We start from the raw sequence: 18046 nt of genomic DNA, 5'->3' as shown, positions 1-18046 counted from the left end.
AACTGTCATGAATGTTCCAGTCTGCCTCTGGCCCGAGCAGCAGGATAAAAACTGCATCAACAGACCGCTTATTACAAGAGCATTATGAGACCTTCTCCCTAGACAACATCAAGACTTCTGCATCTTCCCATCCATACAGAAACACTGTCCCATCACACTCCTAGCTAGACTTCATGATATTCAGTTCACTGAGATGTCCACCAAGAAAGAATGGCCCAGGATTGGGCAGGCTCATCATCAAAAGGTAGGCTGCCACCTCGTATGACCAGAACAGCTGAATGCATGTCTCGACTATCACACTGGCACCAAACCCCTGCTCACAGCTTGTTGAAGGAGGCAATGTCGATGGACTGGATGGTTTCACTCTCTCCGTCCCTGCACAGACACCCAACATTAAAAGTCATTTCTTGATCAACAAAAGAACCCACCTTTAGCACAGGCTCGCAGGGCTGCTCTGAGCAATCCTGCTGTGAGCATCCATCACGATCCTGGTGTGATCCGTCCCGCTTGCAGTGCAATGAACTCTAGCTGCATGCAAGCAGTGTGAAACGAACACGTTGTGAGCATGATCGCTGCTCCTATAGTGAGCGACCGTCACAAAAGGGCTGTGAGCAGTCCTGCATGCGATGAGATGGTGGCATGCAGAGATCATGCGGCCATTGTTGCGTGCAGAAATTTGCTTGCATGCATGGAGCGGGGTGGGCAGAAGGAGCGTGTGAGAAAGATTGCTGCGCCTGGCTCACCTGACAATCTCCTCCTCAATGATGGCGTCCATGGACTCAATCTTGGAGTCCTCAATGACAGCCGTGATCTGCAGCTTCTTGATGCCGAAGCCCACAGGCACCAGCTTGGCTGCGCGCAGGCACAAGACACCAATCAATTCTTCTCGCGTTTTGCAAGAAATTCAAGAGATATCCGAACCAAGAAATATCTGAACGCACACGCACAAGGGTTAGAATATCTGGCAAACATTACTGTAGCTTGTCTACAGACGCCTTGCCTTTGCCAGGAAAAGCATGTAATGATAATGAGAATAATATGCACTGTTGTACATCAACTAGCATTTTCTCTGGATACGTGAGTATTTCTCTGACACGAGAGAGTGATTTCTTGTGGCCATATATGAGATAGTCAGGGTGCAGCTGCTGGTGAATGCTGTCCCGGGAGCATGCATGAATGATGGAGAGACAGAGAGAGAGATAGAGTGGCACTCACATGCTCCCCACAGCAGACCGTCCTTGTGAATAGCGCGCACCTCAGCCTCCAGGGCTGCCATGTCTGCACAGTCAAACAGAATCTCAAATTCAATCCCATAAGCCATTCTAGAATCGCAGCCAGCCTTAGAGTGCATGGGCAGCTTGTGATCCTGATTTTTCATAAATCACGCCGTTACACATGCCGCGCAAAGCAGAATCTGTGGAGGCATGGTACAGTATCATCTGAGGCATACTCAACTAGCACCTGACAAAGCAGGTCTGGCAGCAGCCTCATGTCTTGTGCCAAGCATGTTAGTAAGAGATTCCTGACCCGCGGATGCATCCCGCGGATGCATGGTCTCATCTGAGGATGCTCGACCAGCGTCTCGCAATACCTGGTCTGGCAGCAGATGCACTTCTTGTGCCAAGCCTGTTTCTACTAGATTCCTGACACCACTGCGGTCTGCAAAGCATGACAAAAACTGCAAAAGGAAGGGCGCCCACCGGTGGTGTCATCCCAGGGCTTGACGTCCATGATGATGAGTGACTTCGTCAGCTTTGCCTTCTCGGCTCCGCGCTTCTTTGCAGCTGCAATGACGGCGTCCTTCTCCGCCTTGGCGGCCTTCTCCTCCTGTGAACAGAAGCACAGGAGTCGATCTGGGAATGCATTAAATTGCTGTGCTTACACCAGCATGTCTCCAACTGTGGGACATGGGGCACTGCTCCAGTCAGCTGATGTGAAGGTGAAGTGGGCGCCCAATGTACGCAGGCACATGCCTGTCAAGCTGCAGCAAACCCTGCTGCTTCCCCCATGCACTAGCAACTGCTTATGCTGGACGCAGAGAGGACAGAGAACAGAGTAGGCACGCATTGTTGGCCACGGAGTCACTCACAAATTCCAAACCGTGCACCTATTTTAATGAAAGGTTGTGCCACAGCGTTCTTCTTGAACAGGTACGCAACATTAAATGATGACATCAGCGCGCACCTCTGTCAGCTCGCCGAAGAGGTCCAGGTCCTCGTCGCTGTCATCGCTGTTGTCATCGTCGGCGGCCACCGGGGCCTTGGCGGCCGGGGCGGGGGCGGCCGGAGCCGCGGGCGCAGCCGGCTTGGCTGCTGCAGCTGAGGGGGCCGCGCCTGCAATGGTGACGCCCTCGCCCTTGCCAGGGAAGCTGCGCAAGGCGCAAACTTGCTTGAGGGAGAAAATATGATATCCAGATGGCCCACCATCATCCGCTAGAGGCATGTGCCTCGTCAGCCCCTTGGATAGCGAAATGGAGTTCAAGATGGGCTGCACAGGTTCAGGGGCTGCTAAGCGCTTGCAAGGCTGAGACAGAGCATCCTCAGAATGGAAGACTTGAACTTTGAAAAGTGATTTATATAGGATAGGATACGGCCCGTTCCAATAAGCAGCATTGGCATCCAGCCAGTATCAGGGCTCTTTATCAAGGAGCATCAACGATTGTCTTGGGGTGCAGCAGGACGCCTCAATAAGCTGTCCTGACCATTGGATGCAATTGTATGAAAGCATAATGTGCTGATGGAGAGGCACAGCGACGCCAACACACAGATGCAGGACAGATGTGTTCAGATCACCAGGCAGTGAGTTTTACCTCTGTCCGAGCAGGGCCTCTACGTGACTGAACCAGCGCGCTGCATGGGGGTAGTCTTTGCTGCTCGGTGCCGTTTCTAGGGCAGAGTACACCGCGAGATCGTCACGCGATGCCTGAAATCTGCAGAGAAGAAACACACCATGTATCAGTACAATTTTGAAAGGATCAGCGAGGATGCATACGAGTTATATGGATGCAAGAATCTGCTATACACAGTGCTATTGAAGAAACCGGTGGCATCATATATCACGCTCCAAGCACTGCAGTCAAACAGGCAAAGCACTCACCCCACAACATAGCTGCGAGTCAGCAGGTGGTCATTCAGTGCTTTCAAGCCATCAGGGCCATTGAGTGCAGGGAAAGACACCATCCTTGCGTTGTCAGCTGTACAGTGGATCGAGAATGTGTTGGGAATGTGAAAGAGGTCTGTGCGTGCTGAAAGATGCGCCGGAAGGCAGGCCACAAGCATCTAGAAGAGGGGTTTGCACTAAACACAATACGACTCAAAGCAGCGACAGAGCGGCAGAAATCAGAAACGTTTCCTTCGGCAACCTGTCGGCCAAACCCGCCATCTAGCCTACTTCCAACCACCTGCACCTCCTTGCACATCGCTGAAGACCCCTACCGCAACTGCACTCAGCAGACGCCATCAATCAGAGTGGTGCGAAATCGAGGCCTCCTTTTGTTTGGGTTCTGTCGAGCAGTGATACAACCGACCTGTTCAATTCTGCACTCGTGTGCTATGCTATGCGCGTGATTGTGACTCGCCTCAAAAGTGCCGGCTTGCTTGTGCCAAGATCACCCGGGGATCATAAACTTTACAGTGTTGGCCGCTTGCTGTTTGAGAGCATTTTCTGATATCTTTGTGCGCTGCAGGAAACCCGATCTTATAATGGCACAGGGGCGCAGCGCCCGCTGCGCTTTGTTCGCCGCCCTGGTACTATGCCTGCTCGCCATCACCGCTCAGGCGGCGCGATCTGTCCCAGCACCTGCGCCAGCACCAGGGCCCAGTGTCGATTTCACTGCACCTTGTGTGAGTTTCACTCTATCGAAGTTGTTATTGATGGTCCCCGGTTGCTGGGTGGATGCGAGAAAGCGGAGCCTTCTGATTTCTGGTCAGCCGTGATCTTAAAACCTCCCAGTCGCTTTACTCAAAGGTGCCACACTGTGACTTCAAGGGACAAATATTGATGCTCTCACTGTGGCCGCGCAGAAGTGCAATCCAGCGTTTCAGGCTACCACAGGAGAGTGCAGGAAACTCTCGCTGGCCACACCATGGAGCTGCATGGTTGACCCTTCAAATCCCCATCCAGAGTACCCGCGCCCATATCTACAGCGCGCGATCTGGATGAGTTTGAACGGCATTTGGGACTGGGACCGCCTAGAGTAAGTGGATCTACCTCATACTTTCTGAGTTCATCATCACCGTTCACTCTTGCACAGCATGTTACTCTGACTGCAGTGCCTGGCACAAATCAATGACCTGTACTATGCAGAATCAGAACTGCATTTTTAAACTGCATGGCAAATTTAAGAAACGTAAATTAGGGGTTCCATTGCATGATAATGCAGGTCTGTGACTAGCACTAGTAATGATTTATCACCGACGGCTGTTTTGCTCTGGACTGATACACTGTATGCTCTCTTGCAGGGGCTGGAAGACAGAGTTCACCCCAGCGGCTAGAAATTATTCATACGAGATTGTGGTGCCCTTTGCTCCGCCCTCTGACCTCTCAGGTATGACAGCATATCTTGGCGATCGCACCCTCTGCCATATTTGCACATTCTGCCAGTGACAAGTGGAAGCAAATTTTTTGGGGCTTTCTTACCAGCACTGGATGCGCGACTCGCAGGTTTGGCGGCTCCGTACAGTAAAGATGGGTTTACCCGCATGGTTTACCACCGCACCTTCAAACTTCCCACAGCATGGAGAAGCCTGCCCACAGCCCAGAATGTCATGCTTCATGTGGATCGTGTTGATTGGGAGGCAGAGGTATTTGTCAATGGGGTTACTGTAGGCCTCCACCGGGGCGCGTGAGTCACTTTCACACTGCTAAGGCATCACTGTCCTCAGCACTCGTGTTGAAAGTAATGCTGCAGAAAGTCAAGGCTTGATCTTGGTATGGTCAGAGGCAAAAGAGACTGGCGGTTGCAGGTATAACCGATTCTCCATGGACATCACCCACGCTCTTACAAAGAGCAGAACCGGGCAGCACGACCTTGTCATAAGGGTCTTTGATCCGAGTGAGTCAGCCCACATTGTCCTCGGAAAGCAGCGCATGCACCCAGATTCCACGATTTTCTACAAGGGAGTCGAAGGAATATGGGGCAGCGTTTGGCTGGAGCCGGTGAGTGTCCTCTGATACTTTACACTTGTTCATGAAAACGAAAGAAAAATGAACATCTGTGACCCACCTTATTCCTGGATGCTGCACCATTTTTCATCGTCATGCAAAAGCTTCCCTCATGGTCATTGTTAATCATCTTGTCAGTCATCTGTTGGTAATTGCCATGTGGTCAAATGATGTGCAGAGTTTGTATTGTCTGTAACACATGTGCGTGTTGCTCAGGTGTCCAAATCGGGTGTACAGAGGTTGGAATTTGCGCCCAACATCGACACAAGCTCGCTGAGGATCAAAGCAGTGGCGATTGATAGGAACGCTTCATCTGGAATGAACCTGGCGGTCACTGCCAAAGCTGATGGCAAGACGGTGAGCAGATCCACAGGCTTACACTCTGGCTGCAAATATCAATTGGAAGCCACGCGTTTTCAACTTATGTAGAATCAGCAATTTACTTCTTATTGGTGGTCCCGCATGGCAAGTCTTAGTAATCAGTTGGTCATCGCATAGGTGGCCCACAGAAATAATCTACAATACTTTCGCTCAGGGTTTAAGGGTATGGCTTTAGAATTCAGGGGAGGGGCCTTCATAGCAATAATAATTGTTAAGGGGAATGCAAGGATGTATATAGGGTTTAGGGGCCAAGAGGGGTCAAAGTTCTATTGAAACAAAAGTGTTATGACACTGTTTTCTGTGACAGGTGGCAACAGGACGTGGAATCCCAGGGACGCCTTTTGATATTGCGATCCCAAATATGCGATTGTGGGCAGGGCGATCTGATCCTTTCCTGTACACGATCGAGGTTGACGTCACTGACAACTCCACACAGGTATGGTATTTCTTGGAACGTGCAAAAGGCACCTATTTCAATGCGAGTGCATGCATGCTGTCCACAGAAGACAGAGGTAACAGATGGAAGGCATTGACTGTCTGGTGTGTCCATGATTCATAATTAAGTAATGACCCTTCTGTTACTCTGTGCACAGGAAGTGGTGGATCATGTTGAGAGCTCCGTTGGGATGAGAAAGTATTCCCTGGCACAAGTGGATCCCACCAGCCCTGACAGCCCCATCCGGATTTTCCTCAACAACAAGCCCCACACTCTATTCGGGTTCCTTGACCAGGTACGGTCGTGGTTATATAAGTTCAGCCATTTGTTTGCTTGCTATATATGAACCTGATAAGAGGCTCATTTCAACGTCCGGTCAAAGTTTGACATTATCCATGAACTTGATGCAGGGGTTCTGGCCTGATGGCAAATACACTGCCCCGACAGACGAGGCTCTGCTGTACGATATCCAGGCTGCAAAACGCATGGGAGCCAACGTTCTGCGCAAGCACATAAAAGTGGAACCTGACCGCTTCTACCACCATGCCGACAGGTACGCCGTTCTTTTTCTGCCCCAGCTGACCTGATGCATCACACAAACATGTCCTCTGATTTTTTTTGGCACTAGATTATGCACTCGTGCAGACTATGACATAATGGGTCACCGGCGATGTCGTGATACTGTGCTTGTTTATGTCTTCCTCTAATTTTACAAGGGCGCTAGATCGTTGACTCATGCAGAAATTGACACATTGGTTCACCGGCGGTATCCTGATACTGTGCTTGCATGCAGGGAGGGTCTAATCATCATCCAAGACATGCCAAGCATGTACTTTGCTGGTGATCTGCCGGGCAGGCTCCATCCAGAAATCCTGCCTGGAGAGAAGCAACAGTTCGAAGCCGAGTTCAAGCGCATGATTGAGGTGGGCCTGATGGCTGCAATGTATTCTCCTCATGCACATGTACCACACAGTTCAAATCACAGTTTAAATTTTCAGCGTGCAACCTGCTGATGGTGCTGCACCGCGATGAGCTCATCGTCAAGAAGGAATATAAACGGGCCTCACACGCACTTATGTGCGTGTACAGGATCACAGCGCTATGACTTCCATTGGTCTGTACTATACCTTCAATGAGGGCTGGGGCCAGTATGACACTCAGCGCATCGTTCAGATGGGCCATGACATGGACCCTTCAAGACTGTGGGGTGCTGCTTCCGGCTGGATTGACCCTCAGGACAGAACAGCAGACGATTTGAAGAAGGAATACGAGCACTACACCGGCTATGTGAGCCTACTTCCCTTTGCAAAATTGTCACAGTGTTTGAGTTATTCGGTGGAGTTACAAGTTTGAAACAAGCAAATACTCATCACCTGCAGTCATTGCCAGATTAAGCACATGTGAAGGTCCTGCCAGGGGTGTATCTTAATTGCAGGGGGCATAATCCGCTGCATAGTGACTTCTGTTGTCAATGGTTTCAGGTGGGCGACGTCAAAGACGACCACAACTACCCAAACCCAGTCAGCACCGGGGCAACCTCAACTCGTGCATCGATTGTTGGGGAGTACGGCGGCATTGGCATGTGGCTTGAGGGTCACAATACATTCTCCCGTTCAGACGCCGCGGAGAAGCCGGGCAATGGGCCATACGCGGACAACAGCACACAGCTGCAAGTGCGTCACTGCTTTTGACGCTACTTGCATCTGCTGCTGCAACTTGACAGCTGCTTCGCTCTGCTTTCAGAGTCATTCTATGCGGCAATTCACTGCTGAGTTTTGTTCTGGCACAATCACAGGAGCAGTACTTGAAGCATCTGTCAACCATAAAGGACCTCGTGCAAGGGAGCACAGGAGTCAGTGCGGCCATATACACCCAGCTCACTGATGTGGACACTGAGCCTAATGGGATCATGTCCTATGACCGCAAGGTGAGTCACCTTTCAGCACCGTACCAGAGCAGGCAATTACGCAAGGCATTCGACTGCACTGTGTTTTTCATACCAGAATACTCGCCAGATGTTTGACATCATTGCTGGTGTATTTGCAGGTCATCAAGTTTGCTGACCTGGCGGTCGTCCGAAAGAAGACTGAAGAGCTCCTGTCTGCACCTGTCAATTAGATCCTACTTTGCATGTGGTCAAGCTTCAAGACGGAAATGTGTTTCTGCCAAGACTGCTTGTTTGTTTTCAAGACTACCTATCAAAAGCCGATCATCAAATATGTAAAGAGCATGTGCAACGTTTTGGCATTTGAATTGAAGTGAACGCAAGCCAGACGAGGCCAGATTGGAAAATAGTTGCTCAGAACGAGAGTGCGATCAGAATGCGAAACGCAATGGTTGAGGCTTTATCGCCGTGCCAACGCGAGAGTATCGAAAGCCAGTTCGGTAGTATGATGACATGGGTGACTCAGCTTCCAGCAGCTTCCTGACTTCGAAGCACGCAGCATGCCTTCCAATTTAGAAATGAAAATCCAAGATATTGCTTCATTGTGCAGGCAAGCTAGATTAAGCTGCCCTGGAGCCGTGCTACATCAAGTTTTGTGAAGGCTCGTGATGAATGCAATAGCCAGCTCCTGTTAGAGAAGACATGCAAGGCAGGCTATTGTGCAGTGAGGGGCAGGCACCCTGTGTGGGATGGCACTTCTGTACTACTCGCTTGATTGCTTACAGAAAGAGCCAACACCAGTAGAATTCAGTGGCAGGTGAATGCATGTGAATGTTCAGGAGCCCAATTGCTTGCTCAGAATGGAGCAGCTCCGAATGGTGGCACGAAGACACAATCTGGAACCCGAACCAACGTACGCATCCCCTTTGTCCTCCCATCTGGCAGATGTGCAATCAAGGCTGGCTGTTGAACAGGTTTTGACAGGGGTCCTAGAAAATCTCAGGCTAGCCCCTAAATAGGACAAGGGCAGGCAGAGACTTTGTCCCCGCCTGCTGCCGTGATAGTAGCTGAAACTTCGGGGCATCCCTGAGTTTTCCAGGAAGTTTTCAATAGGGAGATGCAGGTTTTCCCTTGAATTCGGCCTCCAGGTGGTTCGAAATGCCTGAAATATATGGGGTGCCCCTGAGTTACAGCCAAGAAGCTTCGGGGCGTTGCCCTGATGCCATTTTGCCAAATCTGTATACAATCCGGGGTTGCCCTGAAATGTCGCCCTGAAGCAGGTTAGCCAATCCCTTGGGGGGGGGCCTTGGGGGCTGTCAAACTCTGCTGTTGGGGGAACTCACTGAAGTTGAATATTTTAACCAGACAAGCAAGGGTAACACCTGAACAGACTGATGATGCGTTAATCTCAACAGTAGTCTCTAAATTGTAGTCGGACTGAAAATGCGACAGCTGATCACAACCTTCAGAAGTGCATTGGGACAGAGCATGCATGCAGTGCAGTGGGGCCTCAGGACATGACTTTGATTACATCACATGCAGCCCAAAGGCTGAAGCATGGCATGTCTTTACCACAGCCATGCCTTGCCAGAGGCCTTGCATCCAGAAAGCATTGCAAAAATTAGAGGACAATCGGCACGCTGATGCCACTGCAGGGCAACCATGTGATTATGCTGAGTCTGTGCTGCAGATCAGATATTGTCCCTTGACTGAACCCTCTGTATGCACAGTCCAGAACTTTGCCCCCCCAAGGCACTAACTCCAACACCCTGTTCAATTGGGGCAGCTATGACTCACTCTTTGAGTGCGTTGACAAGGTTCTTGATTTCGTCCCTCACAAGATCTTGATCATCGTACTTCAGCACCTGCACAGCATAGACATCCCCAATCAGCAACCATCCATGAGTCATCACTGCATTGGAGGCTCACATGCAACAATATAGCAGCCAGGACTTACTAATAGCTAGTAGCCGGGCGGGGGACCATTCTTACAGTCAGCATGCATTAGCAGCCGTCAGCAGCCAGTCACCATGAGTAGTCATATTGGTCACCATGGTTAGTCATTACGAGAGGTCCAGTCAGCACCTTGCGGTCATAGGTGAAGATGCCGTTGACTTCTCCCTCCACATCAGTGGCAGCACTTAAGCTAGTACTGGCCTTAATCAGCTTGATCCCATTGTGCAACAGCTCAATGAAGCGTGCCTGCCAGCCGTTCAGACAAAACACGTGTCAGATGCCGAGCTGAATGCCTCTTGTGAAGCGGCACAATTCCCCAGTGCATCATGCAGCCATGCTGGGAGTGCCCTGACAGGCACCTTAAATGGATACATTCCGAATACCATAGTTACCATAAAGGACGTGCGAGAAAAGGAGTTTTAATGGTTGCATTGAAAGCCGCAGTGCAGCTGCTGGACCTCATCTCTGACAGGCAAAGCTCTCTGAAATGTTTCAAAGTGGTACAAGTGTAGAAGGGCAGAGAATACAGCGAGGAAATTAGAAGGTGCGCACCTGAAGCTTGGTGGAGTTGTCAACGTCACTTCCGCTTGAGTCATCCCTGGAGGCCCACGAGTGCCCGTCCACATACATCTTGATGCCTCCGTACTCCCCGTTTACGGAGGCACGAGTCTTTGTAGCCCCGGAGCTGTACGGGCCGGGGTACTTGTGATCATCCCGGACCTCACCGACCTACACAATACCACAGAAATTTGTATGTATGTTGCATACTTGAGCTCCGCAATCTGTCAGCGCTCTTTACAAGCCATAACACGCTTGCACAACAAGCATCCGCTTAATGTTGCGTGTACAGCTCCAGACAGCACGTGCTGATGAGTATGGCACATATCCTTAATACCCCAAGAAGAACCTGTCACACTGCAGTTAGCTTTCGCCAATCTGGTTTTTGCCGTCTTGAACGCCATCTTGAAAGCAACTGAGCAAAGCATGCACAGCAAGGTGCCACAGCTTGAGCGGAACACAAGAGCTTGAGGCGAAGAGAGACAGGAGAGCCGCGCACATAGCCGGTGTAGTGCTGGTACTTGGCGCCCTTGTCCGCGGTGATGTCCTGGGGGTCCACCCAGCCAGAGGCGGCCCCCCACAATCGCGAGGGGTCCTGGCTGTGCGCTGCCTGCACCACCTTTTGAGTGTCGTACTGGCCCCAGCCCTCGTTGAATGTTTAGTACTGGATGATGCTCGGGAAGGACATGTGCTCCTGCGCATGCAAAAAACCTTCCCTCATGCTCAGGCTAATCAACGCTTGCGCAATCCTCACAGGAAAAACATCTCCAAACTGGCCTTGTAATGCTCTTGAGCAGTTTTGATCAGACTTTCCATGTACGACTGCTGTCGGCATTGGCTTGAGCAAATCTGGGGATTCCATGGCTGTCCTTCACTTGAAGCCACTTGAAGAAGCTTGTTGCCTAATGGGTGTTTTAAATTGCCCATGGGAAAATATCAGAAGCAAAGACGGCAGGAGAAAATAATGGTTCACCTCGATCATGCGGGTGAGCTCGTGGGTGTGCTGAGCCTTCTCCTGGGGGTGGCGGTAGTATAGGCCGTCATTGAAGGGGTCTTCCCAAAACAAGCTGGGCATGTCTTGCCACACCAGCATGCCCAACCTGCAACCCCAACACAGCCACTGTCAATCAGCCATACACAAGTCCAATCCGTGGTCATTTTGTCAAGCCATATGACAACCGCCCTCCATCCAGCAATGTACAAGCAGTCAGACTCCTGGTGATCATGTCAGGAACTTTAGGTGCTCTGCACACTTGTAACAAGAGCGGCTGGTTTGGGATTATCTTCCTCTTATTGATGGCTCCCTGCTGCAGCTCATTCAAGGGCACAAACACCTGCAGACCAGGATGCATTCTGATGTGATGTAGCCGCAAGAGCACTGAGCGCAGAAGAGGTTTATAGGTGCACTCACTTGTCTGCGCAGTAGTACCAGCGGTCCGGCTCCACCTTGATGTGTTTTCTGAGAGTGGTGAAGCCCAGCCGCAGCGCCTCCTGGATGTCCCAGCACAGGGCCTCCTCCGTCGGCGCTGTGTAGAGCCCATCCGGCCAGAAGCCCTGCCAATGCATCACAGATGAGTAGATTAATAAGTGAGACAATGCGCTGCACATAAAAGCTCAACAAGCTGTGCTGACCGCAAGTGTCTGCACATGCCAGCACATGCGCGCACATGCATGTTTTACCATTATTTATTATTACATGCTTTTCCTGCCAGAAGCAAGGTGCGTCTGCAGACAAGCTGCAGTTAAGGCTGCCAAAATCCTACCCCTTGATGGACTCGCCAGATGAAAGCAAGACCCAATCAACCGTGGGCACGGTGCTCAGTATTTATACCGCCCCCCGCCAGCCGGGGCATGCACGTTTATACAGATATAAAATACAATTCCATATTTCAGTCACTTCTAGTACAGGCTGTAGAGCTAGCAAAACACCCTGCGGTGCTGCAAGCCATTTATTAGAGCAACCCGGGGACCTGAATGTCTATTCCATGTAACCAAGCATGCAAAGCAGGCCTGCACAGAGCGATTTGCAGATCCCCTATCTGCTCTAGCAACAAATCTAGATCGAGGGACTATATGATACAATATAAATTTGGCGAGGGAGGAAGCAAGGAAAGGGGAAATGCCTGGTCGAGGAGGCCCAGTTGGGTGATGGGCTTGTTGTTGAGCCAGATGACCATGGGCCCGTTATTGGGCAGCGGGGCTATAAGCGCCTTGCGCATCCCAAAGTAGCCCTTCACTGTGTCCAGCGCATCCTGCACCCAGCAGCAGTGCAACCACCTCAGCATTTGATGCTTCAACTCAGCACTGCTGCATCAGCAGCTGTATCCCACCCTGACAAGGACATCAAGATGCACTGGTGGACCTTCCCTGGGTGCAGCAACATACCCTGGCAGAGGACCACAATCTTAATTTGTATAAACAAAAGTATTTTAAAAATTTCAAGTCTGAAAAGTGTCCCTGGCAGCCACATGCATGCAAGCTGACATGGCCCTCTGTTTACAGCACACACTGCTGTGAACGCGATGAAATCTTCAGCAAGTTGAAGGGCTCATTTAAGGCATGCCTGGGTCTGATAGTTGGCCACGGCTGTGGACTTGGCTGTGGACTTGGTCACGGTGGAGTTGGTGGCTGCCGGGTAGAGGCTGACTTCGATGTCGTACAGGAAAGGCTCGCCCCCGAAGATGACAGGGCTCCACAGGCGAGGGTTGGGCAGGCTCAGGTTGAACGGCCTGCCCACCACTCCCTCTCCAAAGGACACCTGCACATTGCACGTCTAGACTTTTCTCGAGCACAGCAACTTCGTCTTGCAGTTTTCTCACCTGCTTGGATCATGAAAGAAATTACGAGTGCCAAAAGCTGCTTTCTTTTTTGCAGGAAAGGCTGCTCCAAAGGGTGGCATGATTGCGCTGCACTGCACTTGACAGCCATCGACTGAGAGAATGCTTTAGTTGAGCAACAATTATGCATTAAAATTGTTGATATCCTGATAATGCAAGCTGCAAGCAGGCGTTGTGAGGGCAGTTAGCATAGCTGGTGATCAGCGGTGCGAGTGCTGACATGGCGTATGCATGCATGCAAGCCTAAAAGACATAGGTGTGGGTGCGAGGGCGTCACCTTCTGGCCGTCCTCGATGGCTGCCACGCGGACGGGCATGCCGAGCGCATGCTTGTTGCCCTGAACAGTAATGCTCAGATGCTCCGCGTCGACGTCAGGGATCATGTCGAGGCGGCTGATGTAAGCCTCCGCCACCTGCGCGCACATGCCGGCACATGACAATCGCTCGCCGTCCAAGCCTGACTCCTGACGCGCTGCACATGCTGAAAGGCAGTCTTGAGTTTGCGGCTGTCACTGGCATGCAGAGCCCATGTGGCTGAAAAGGGAGACAGCTGGGGGCTTGAAGGAAGTGGGCCAGCCCTTGTAGTCTTGGTGGCTGACTTCTCAGATGCAGAGTTGCCCAATATAGGTAGCGCAACCTGAGCTTGCTGCAAGAACGCCTACTAATTATACTCTGTGTTCCCTGGCTGCTATGTGAGCGCTGACACAGATTCACTGATGCGACGGGAGGGGATTTACCCGCTCCAGCCAGACAGTCTGCCAGATGCCCTCTGTTCCCACATACCAGATGTCCTTCTTCACCGGGCTCTTCCGCTGCTTGCCCAGGGGAATGTGGGCGCTGTCTGTTGGGTCGTACGCTCGCACTATCAGCTCGTGCTGACCGCCATTGCCATGTTTCAGTGCGTCGGTGATGTCCACAGCAAACTTGTCATACCTGCAAGAAGACACAAACTCACTGTCAGCACCCTTCCTTGTCAGATGATTACCTTGTGCACCTGTGAAAAAGTTCCCAGCAAAGCTGTGAGCAGCACACGTTCTGACCTGGGCTCAGTCTGTGCAAAAGAGGTGCCAATGACGTAAGACAGCACCTTTTAATCCACAAAGTGACCCGTGCATGCAGATCAACAGCCCAGGAAGGGTCCACAGCAAAGGACACAACACACTACAGAGATGCTTTCGCTTCTTTCCCACAGGATTGACATCTGCAAGTCCAGTTGAGGAAGGGTCTTCAGCTGCACACCCGCCATTGTGCTGGGGAAATTCGACTCCATTCACCCAGACCTGGGCTTGCCAGTCCACGGCCCCAAAATGCAGCAACGTGCGAGCGGCGTTGCGCAGGTTCCGCCAGCTCCCGGGCAGCTGGAAGCTGCGGCGGTACCACATGTGAGTCACCCCCACCCTGTACGGCTCCTCCACCCCTGCGCCCCACATCAGCCGCCACGTCAGCACATTACTTAATCAATCTTACATCGCATGCAAGTTGACGCTTTAAGGAACTTCGCTTCAGCCATTCCTGCTTAACAAAAATAGGCCCCTGAAAAAGGACACTAAAGGAGCTCATGGCAATTTGTATTGCCTTGTCCACAGGCAATACGAGTGGCACAGACAGCTGCTCAGAACTTGAGGCATTTGATGTTTTTCCTAGGGGTATGAAATGCAGTTTGCAGGCGCAGTGAGGTTCCTAGTGTAGGAGGGCTGGACCTGACAGGTCAGCGCGCACGCCGAAAGGGACCACAATATTGCGGGCAAGTGTTCTGTTGATGGGTGGCGCGCCATCCTCCCAGCCCCTGCAGCCACACAAGGTTATCATGTTCAAACGGCAGCCAGACAGAAACAACCACACATTTGCAGCTATTCAATCTTTGTAATCCAGCAGAGAGCTGTGTGCGGCTGCCAGAACACTTGCAAGAGACAAAGGCCCTGTCAAGAATGTTCTACTTACGCCTGGGTGCAGCTCAGTGCAGATGTAGTTCTGTAGCCCGGGCACCCAGGTTTAAAAAAAAAGCCAAGGACATCACGTGAACGGGCAAGGGGAAGGGGGCCTTACACATTCGCTTCCCACTCCCAGATGCCATTCAGGTTGATCCAGGTGTCGTTGCCCCTCAGCATCTGTGGCCGGGGGTACATCTGGTGTGGCTTGTAGGGGTCCACATCACAGGCAAACTTTGAGGCCAGCCTGAACGGCTTGCACTCGCCAGTCAGCGCCTTGATGGAAGGATTGCAGTCCTGCGCAGCCGCAGCAGCACTTTCTCAGCATTCTGTGATGCTGTGAGCAACAAGTGCCAGCATGGAAGAGTATGCACCCATGCATGCGCCACACGCACTGCTGGCAAAGTCGCAAGGCCCCCCAATTTTGGCTACTGGGCAAGTGCCAGTGCAGAGGCAGCATGCTGTGGCATAAAGAGAGTTTGTCAGCTTTGGTGCACGTGACAGGCAGCGCACAGCGACCAGCGTTTGCAATCCTGACATGGTGTTTTGGGATTGGCTGACAGGAGCAGTGGCACAGACCGCCCTGCCGAGAGTGGCGCAACTGTAATAAACAGCGCTATGCTCTATGGCCCTCTGGGCTCTGGGTTCGCCATCATAAAGATCAATATTTTTATTAGCAGAGAGGCAGCGCTGCTGGTGAGGAGGGTTCGACACTTACGCATTTGTCGACCGGAGCAGAAGATGGCGCTGGGACGGGGGCAGGCGCAGTTCGACCGGAAACGAGCGTGACAGTTACGAGCACCACGGCAGCCGCCCAGCTGTAGGCAGTCGGCGGCATGGGGGCGGATGAACGAAAATTGTTCTTAGTTGCCGCCTGCAAAGCAGAGGGATGTCCTTTAAGCTCGACTGAGATCGCCATATCCATGATCGAATGAGCACCTCATTGAACCAATCATGTTTTTGGTACTCGTTCTTGTGTGCACCGCACCAGGAACGAAATCAACACCCCTCACAATTTCTGAAAGCCACCGGCAGATCATGTCCAAGGGCTCGCCAATACCAGTTATATTGTCGCCAACTGATAAAGCAAACCCTGATTACAAGAAAAATATTGAAATAATCTTAAGAATTCTAAGTTCTTATTCCACAGATCCGAATTGGCTAGTGACTTTTGACTCGTCGGCGGCCCAGGCCATCGAGCATCCTTTGCCAAAACAGCTGTCTCAAAGATACTGCATAAAAATCTTCCCTCGTAGATGAGCGTGAGCTATTTATATTATGAAGGTCTGTACACAATCAATCGATACATGTGCCTATGTCAGCACCTCGCGAGATGAACCAGATCAACCAGGTCAAGGGGTGCCACTTACTCTGAACGGTCTCGGTTGGGGTTCAGTCGTGACGTGCGGCTAAAAGAACATTCTGAATCACAGATTGATTGCTCCCATTCATCATTTCTGCACATTTAGCTGTCCTGAGCCCAGTCACCGACTTCATATTTCCACCCTAGATAAAGTAATACCCCGGGCAGCCTGAAGAGGCTTTCGATTTACTAAAGGCGAAGAAGAGGCTTCGCCATGTTTTTTAGGAAAAAATTATTTTGTCGCATCGTCCCTATGGTGTGTCCCTTTCAGACTTCATACATTGGCTGCAGCCATGAACACCCCATAGTGGGTTACCCATTATATTTAGTGGCAAAAGAATTGTAGCCCAGCAGAGTGGAGTTGGGGCAATCTTGAGGAGCCACTTGCGACTACCATCAATTGGGCACAAATGGTATATTACATTCTGTCTGATGCGTTGAATATGCAAGAGATCTCCAGAAGTATTTTGACACCAGTACAAGTGACTCACCGGTCGGACCTTCAGGGAAAAACGGCGACCCTGAGTCTACTATGGGGATATGATGCCTTCAATCGCAGATGGCATTCTTGCAATCAATTATAACAGCCATTCCTGTCTGCTCACAACACTCTGCAGCAGTATCATGCAAATGTTGCAGTCCCTCAAGAGTTCTACTCCAGTAGTGGCCAGCCAAAAAAGTCCTCAAATCCGGAAGACATTCAAAGATTACGTGCCTGCAAACCAGCCTCAGGCAACTCTGCACTAATCGTCTCTGCAAGCAATCAGCAATTAAGCCAAACAGAGGGGAGCTGAGACCACCCCTGCTTTTAGACCAGTCTCAGAGGGCAGGCTCCTGCCCCCGCGTGTCCCTAACTTCACTGCTACTGGCTACAATAAAGTTTGCATACAAGGACGGACGACCTGTTCACATGAGCATCCGGCCATCAATGCTTAGATGCACCAGAGAGCAATATACCAGGGAAACATTAATGCCATTACTTCAAATAGTGTCAAGTAGTGTAGTGAGTCAATGTTTGCTTTCCTCTCTCATGCGCGTCGATTCATAACAAGGCAATTACAGGACAATGGCTGCCGTGCATTACTCTGCCGATCAGTAATTGCTGCGGAGGAACAATCTGTCGACAACTGATGTGGACATCAACAGCCTGGGACTTTAGCAAAAAGTCTTCTAGAAGATGCCACAGCCTCTGACTAACCACCATTGTTACCACCTAATCAGGATACCCTAGGGCGTTGTTATATCTAGTGTGCGAATATGAAGGCTGCTACAAGGCTCAGAACAGCAAACAAACTTTTGGTGAACGCTGTTTGTACACCGGAGAATACACAATGGACTTGTAAGACACTTCTTTACTTCTTGATCACCACTGAAGCCCAGCCAAGCATCAAGCTCCGTGTGGCGCATCGTTGATAAACTTCATCTCCTTCACCTGGTGAGCTGTTGGCATACTCACCTTTGTCCATTATGTAGGTTCTAGCATTGAGTAGCTTATAGGTGATGATTTGATTGGGTCATTGAGGCTTTTGATGATAAAATT

General features: G+C 51.0%; 3 protein-coding genes across 3 annotated transcripts; 1 reads left to right on the top strand and 2 right to left on the bottom strand.

Moving 5' to 3' along the window:
- Nucleotides 1-53: 53 nt before the first annotated feature.
- COCSUDRAFT_54652 (hypothetical protein) lies at nt 54-3216 on the bottom strand. Its single transcript, XM_005643823.1, has 7 exons — nt 3097-3216; nt 2810-2929; nt 2185-2368; nt 1701-1827; nt 1216-1278; nt 744-852; nt 54-375 (listed from the first exon to the last, which is right to left on the bottom strand). The coding sequence occupies exons 1-7, from the start codon at nt 3177-3179 to the stop codon at nt 318-320; spliced, it is 744 nt and encodes a 247-aa protein (XP_005643880.1). The 5' UTR covers nt 3180-3216; the 3' UTR covers nt 54-317.
- Nucleotides 3217-3701: 485 nt separating this feature from the next.
- Nucleotides 3702-8098, top strand: COCSUDRAFT_44687 (glycoside hydrolase; the record flags this gene model as incomplete). The annotated part of the gene is made up of 14 exons (XM_005643822.1): nt 3702-3842; nt 4023-4195; nt 4461-4546; nt 4663-4843; nt 4965-5157; nt 5380-5520; nt 5852-5980; nt 6138-6275; nt 6391-6533; nt 6774-6903; nt 7070-7267; nt 7462-7653; nt 7776-7907; nt 8027-8098. The coding sequence occupies 14 exons, from the start codon at nt 3702-3704 to the stop codon at nt 8096-8098; spliced, it is 2049 nt and encodes a 682-aa protein (XP_005643879.1).
- Nucleotides 8099-9658: 1560 nt separating this feature from the next.
- COCSUDRAFT_44686 (hypothetical protein) lies at nt 9659-15981 on the bottom strand (the record flags this gene model as incomplete). Its single annotated transcript, XM_005643821.1, has 14 exons — nt 9659-9730; nt 9951-10067; nt 10374-10550; nt 10879-11025; nt 11353-11479; nt 11791-11933; nt 12554-12631; nt 12964-13137; nt 13494-13628; nt 13953-14148; nt 14455-14632; nt 14916-15001; nt 15262-15440; nt 15862-15981. The coding sequence occupies 14 exons, from the start codon at nt 15979-15981 to the stop codon at nt 9659-9661; spliced, it is 1929 nt and encodes a 642-aa protein (XP_005643878.1).
- Nucleotides 15982-18046: the final 2065 nt, after the last annotated feature.

This window comes from Coccomyxa subellipsoidea, assembly GCF_000258705.1.
Source record: "Coccomyxa subellipsoidea C-169, whole genome shotgun sequence".
In the NCBI taxonomy this organism is placed as follows: Eukaryota; Viridiplantae; Chlorophyta; class Trebouxiophyceae; family Coccomyxaceae; genus Coccomyxa; species Coccomyxa subellipsoidea.
Note: the sequence above shows the minus strand (reverse complement) of the source record. Positions and strands in the feature narration are given on the sequence as shown.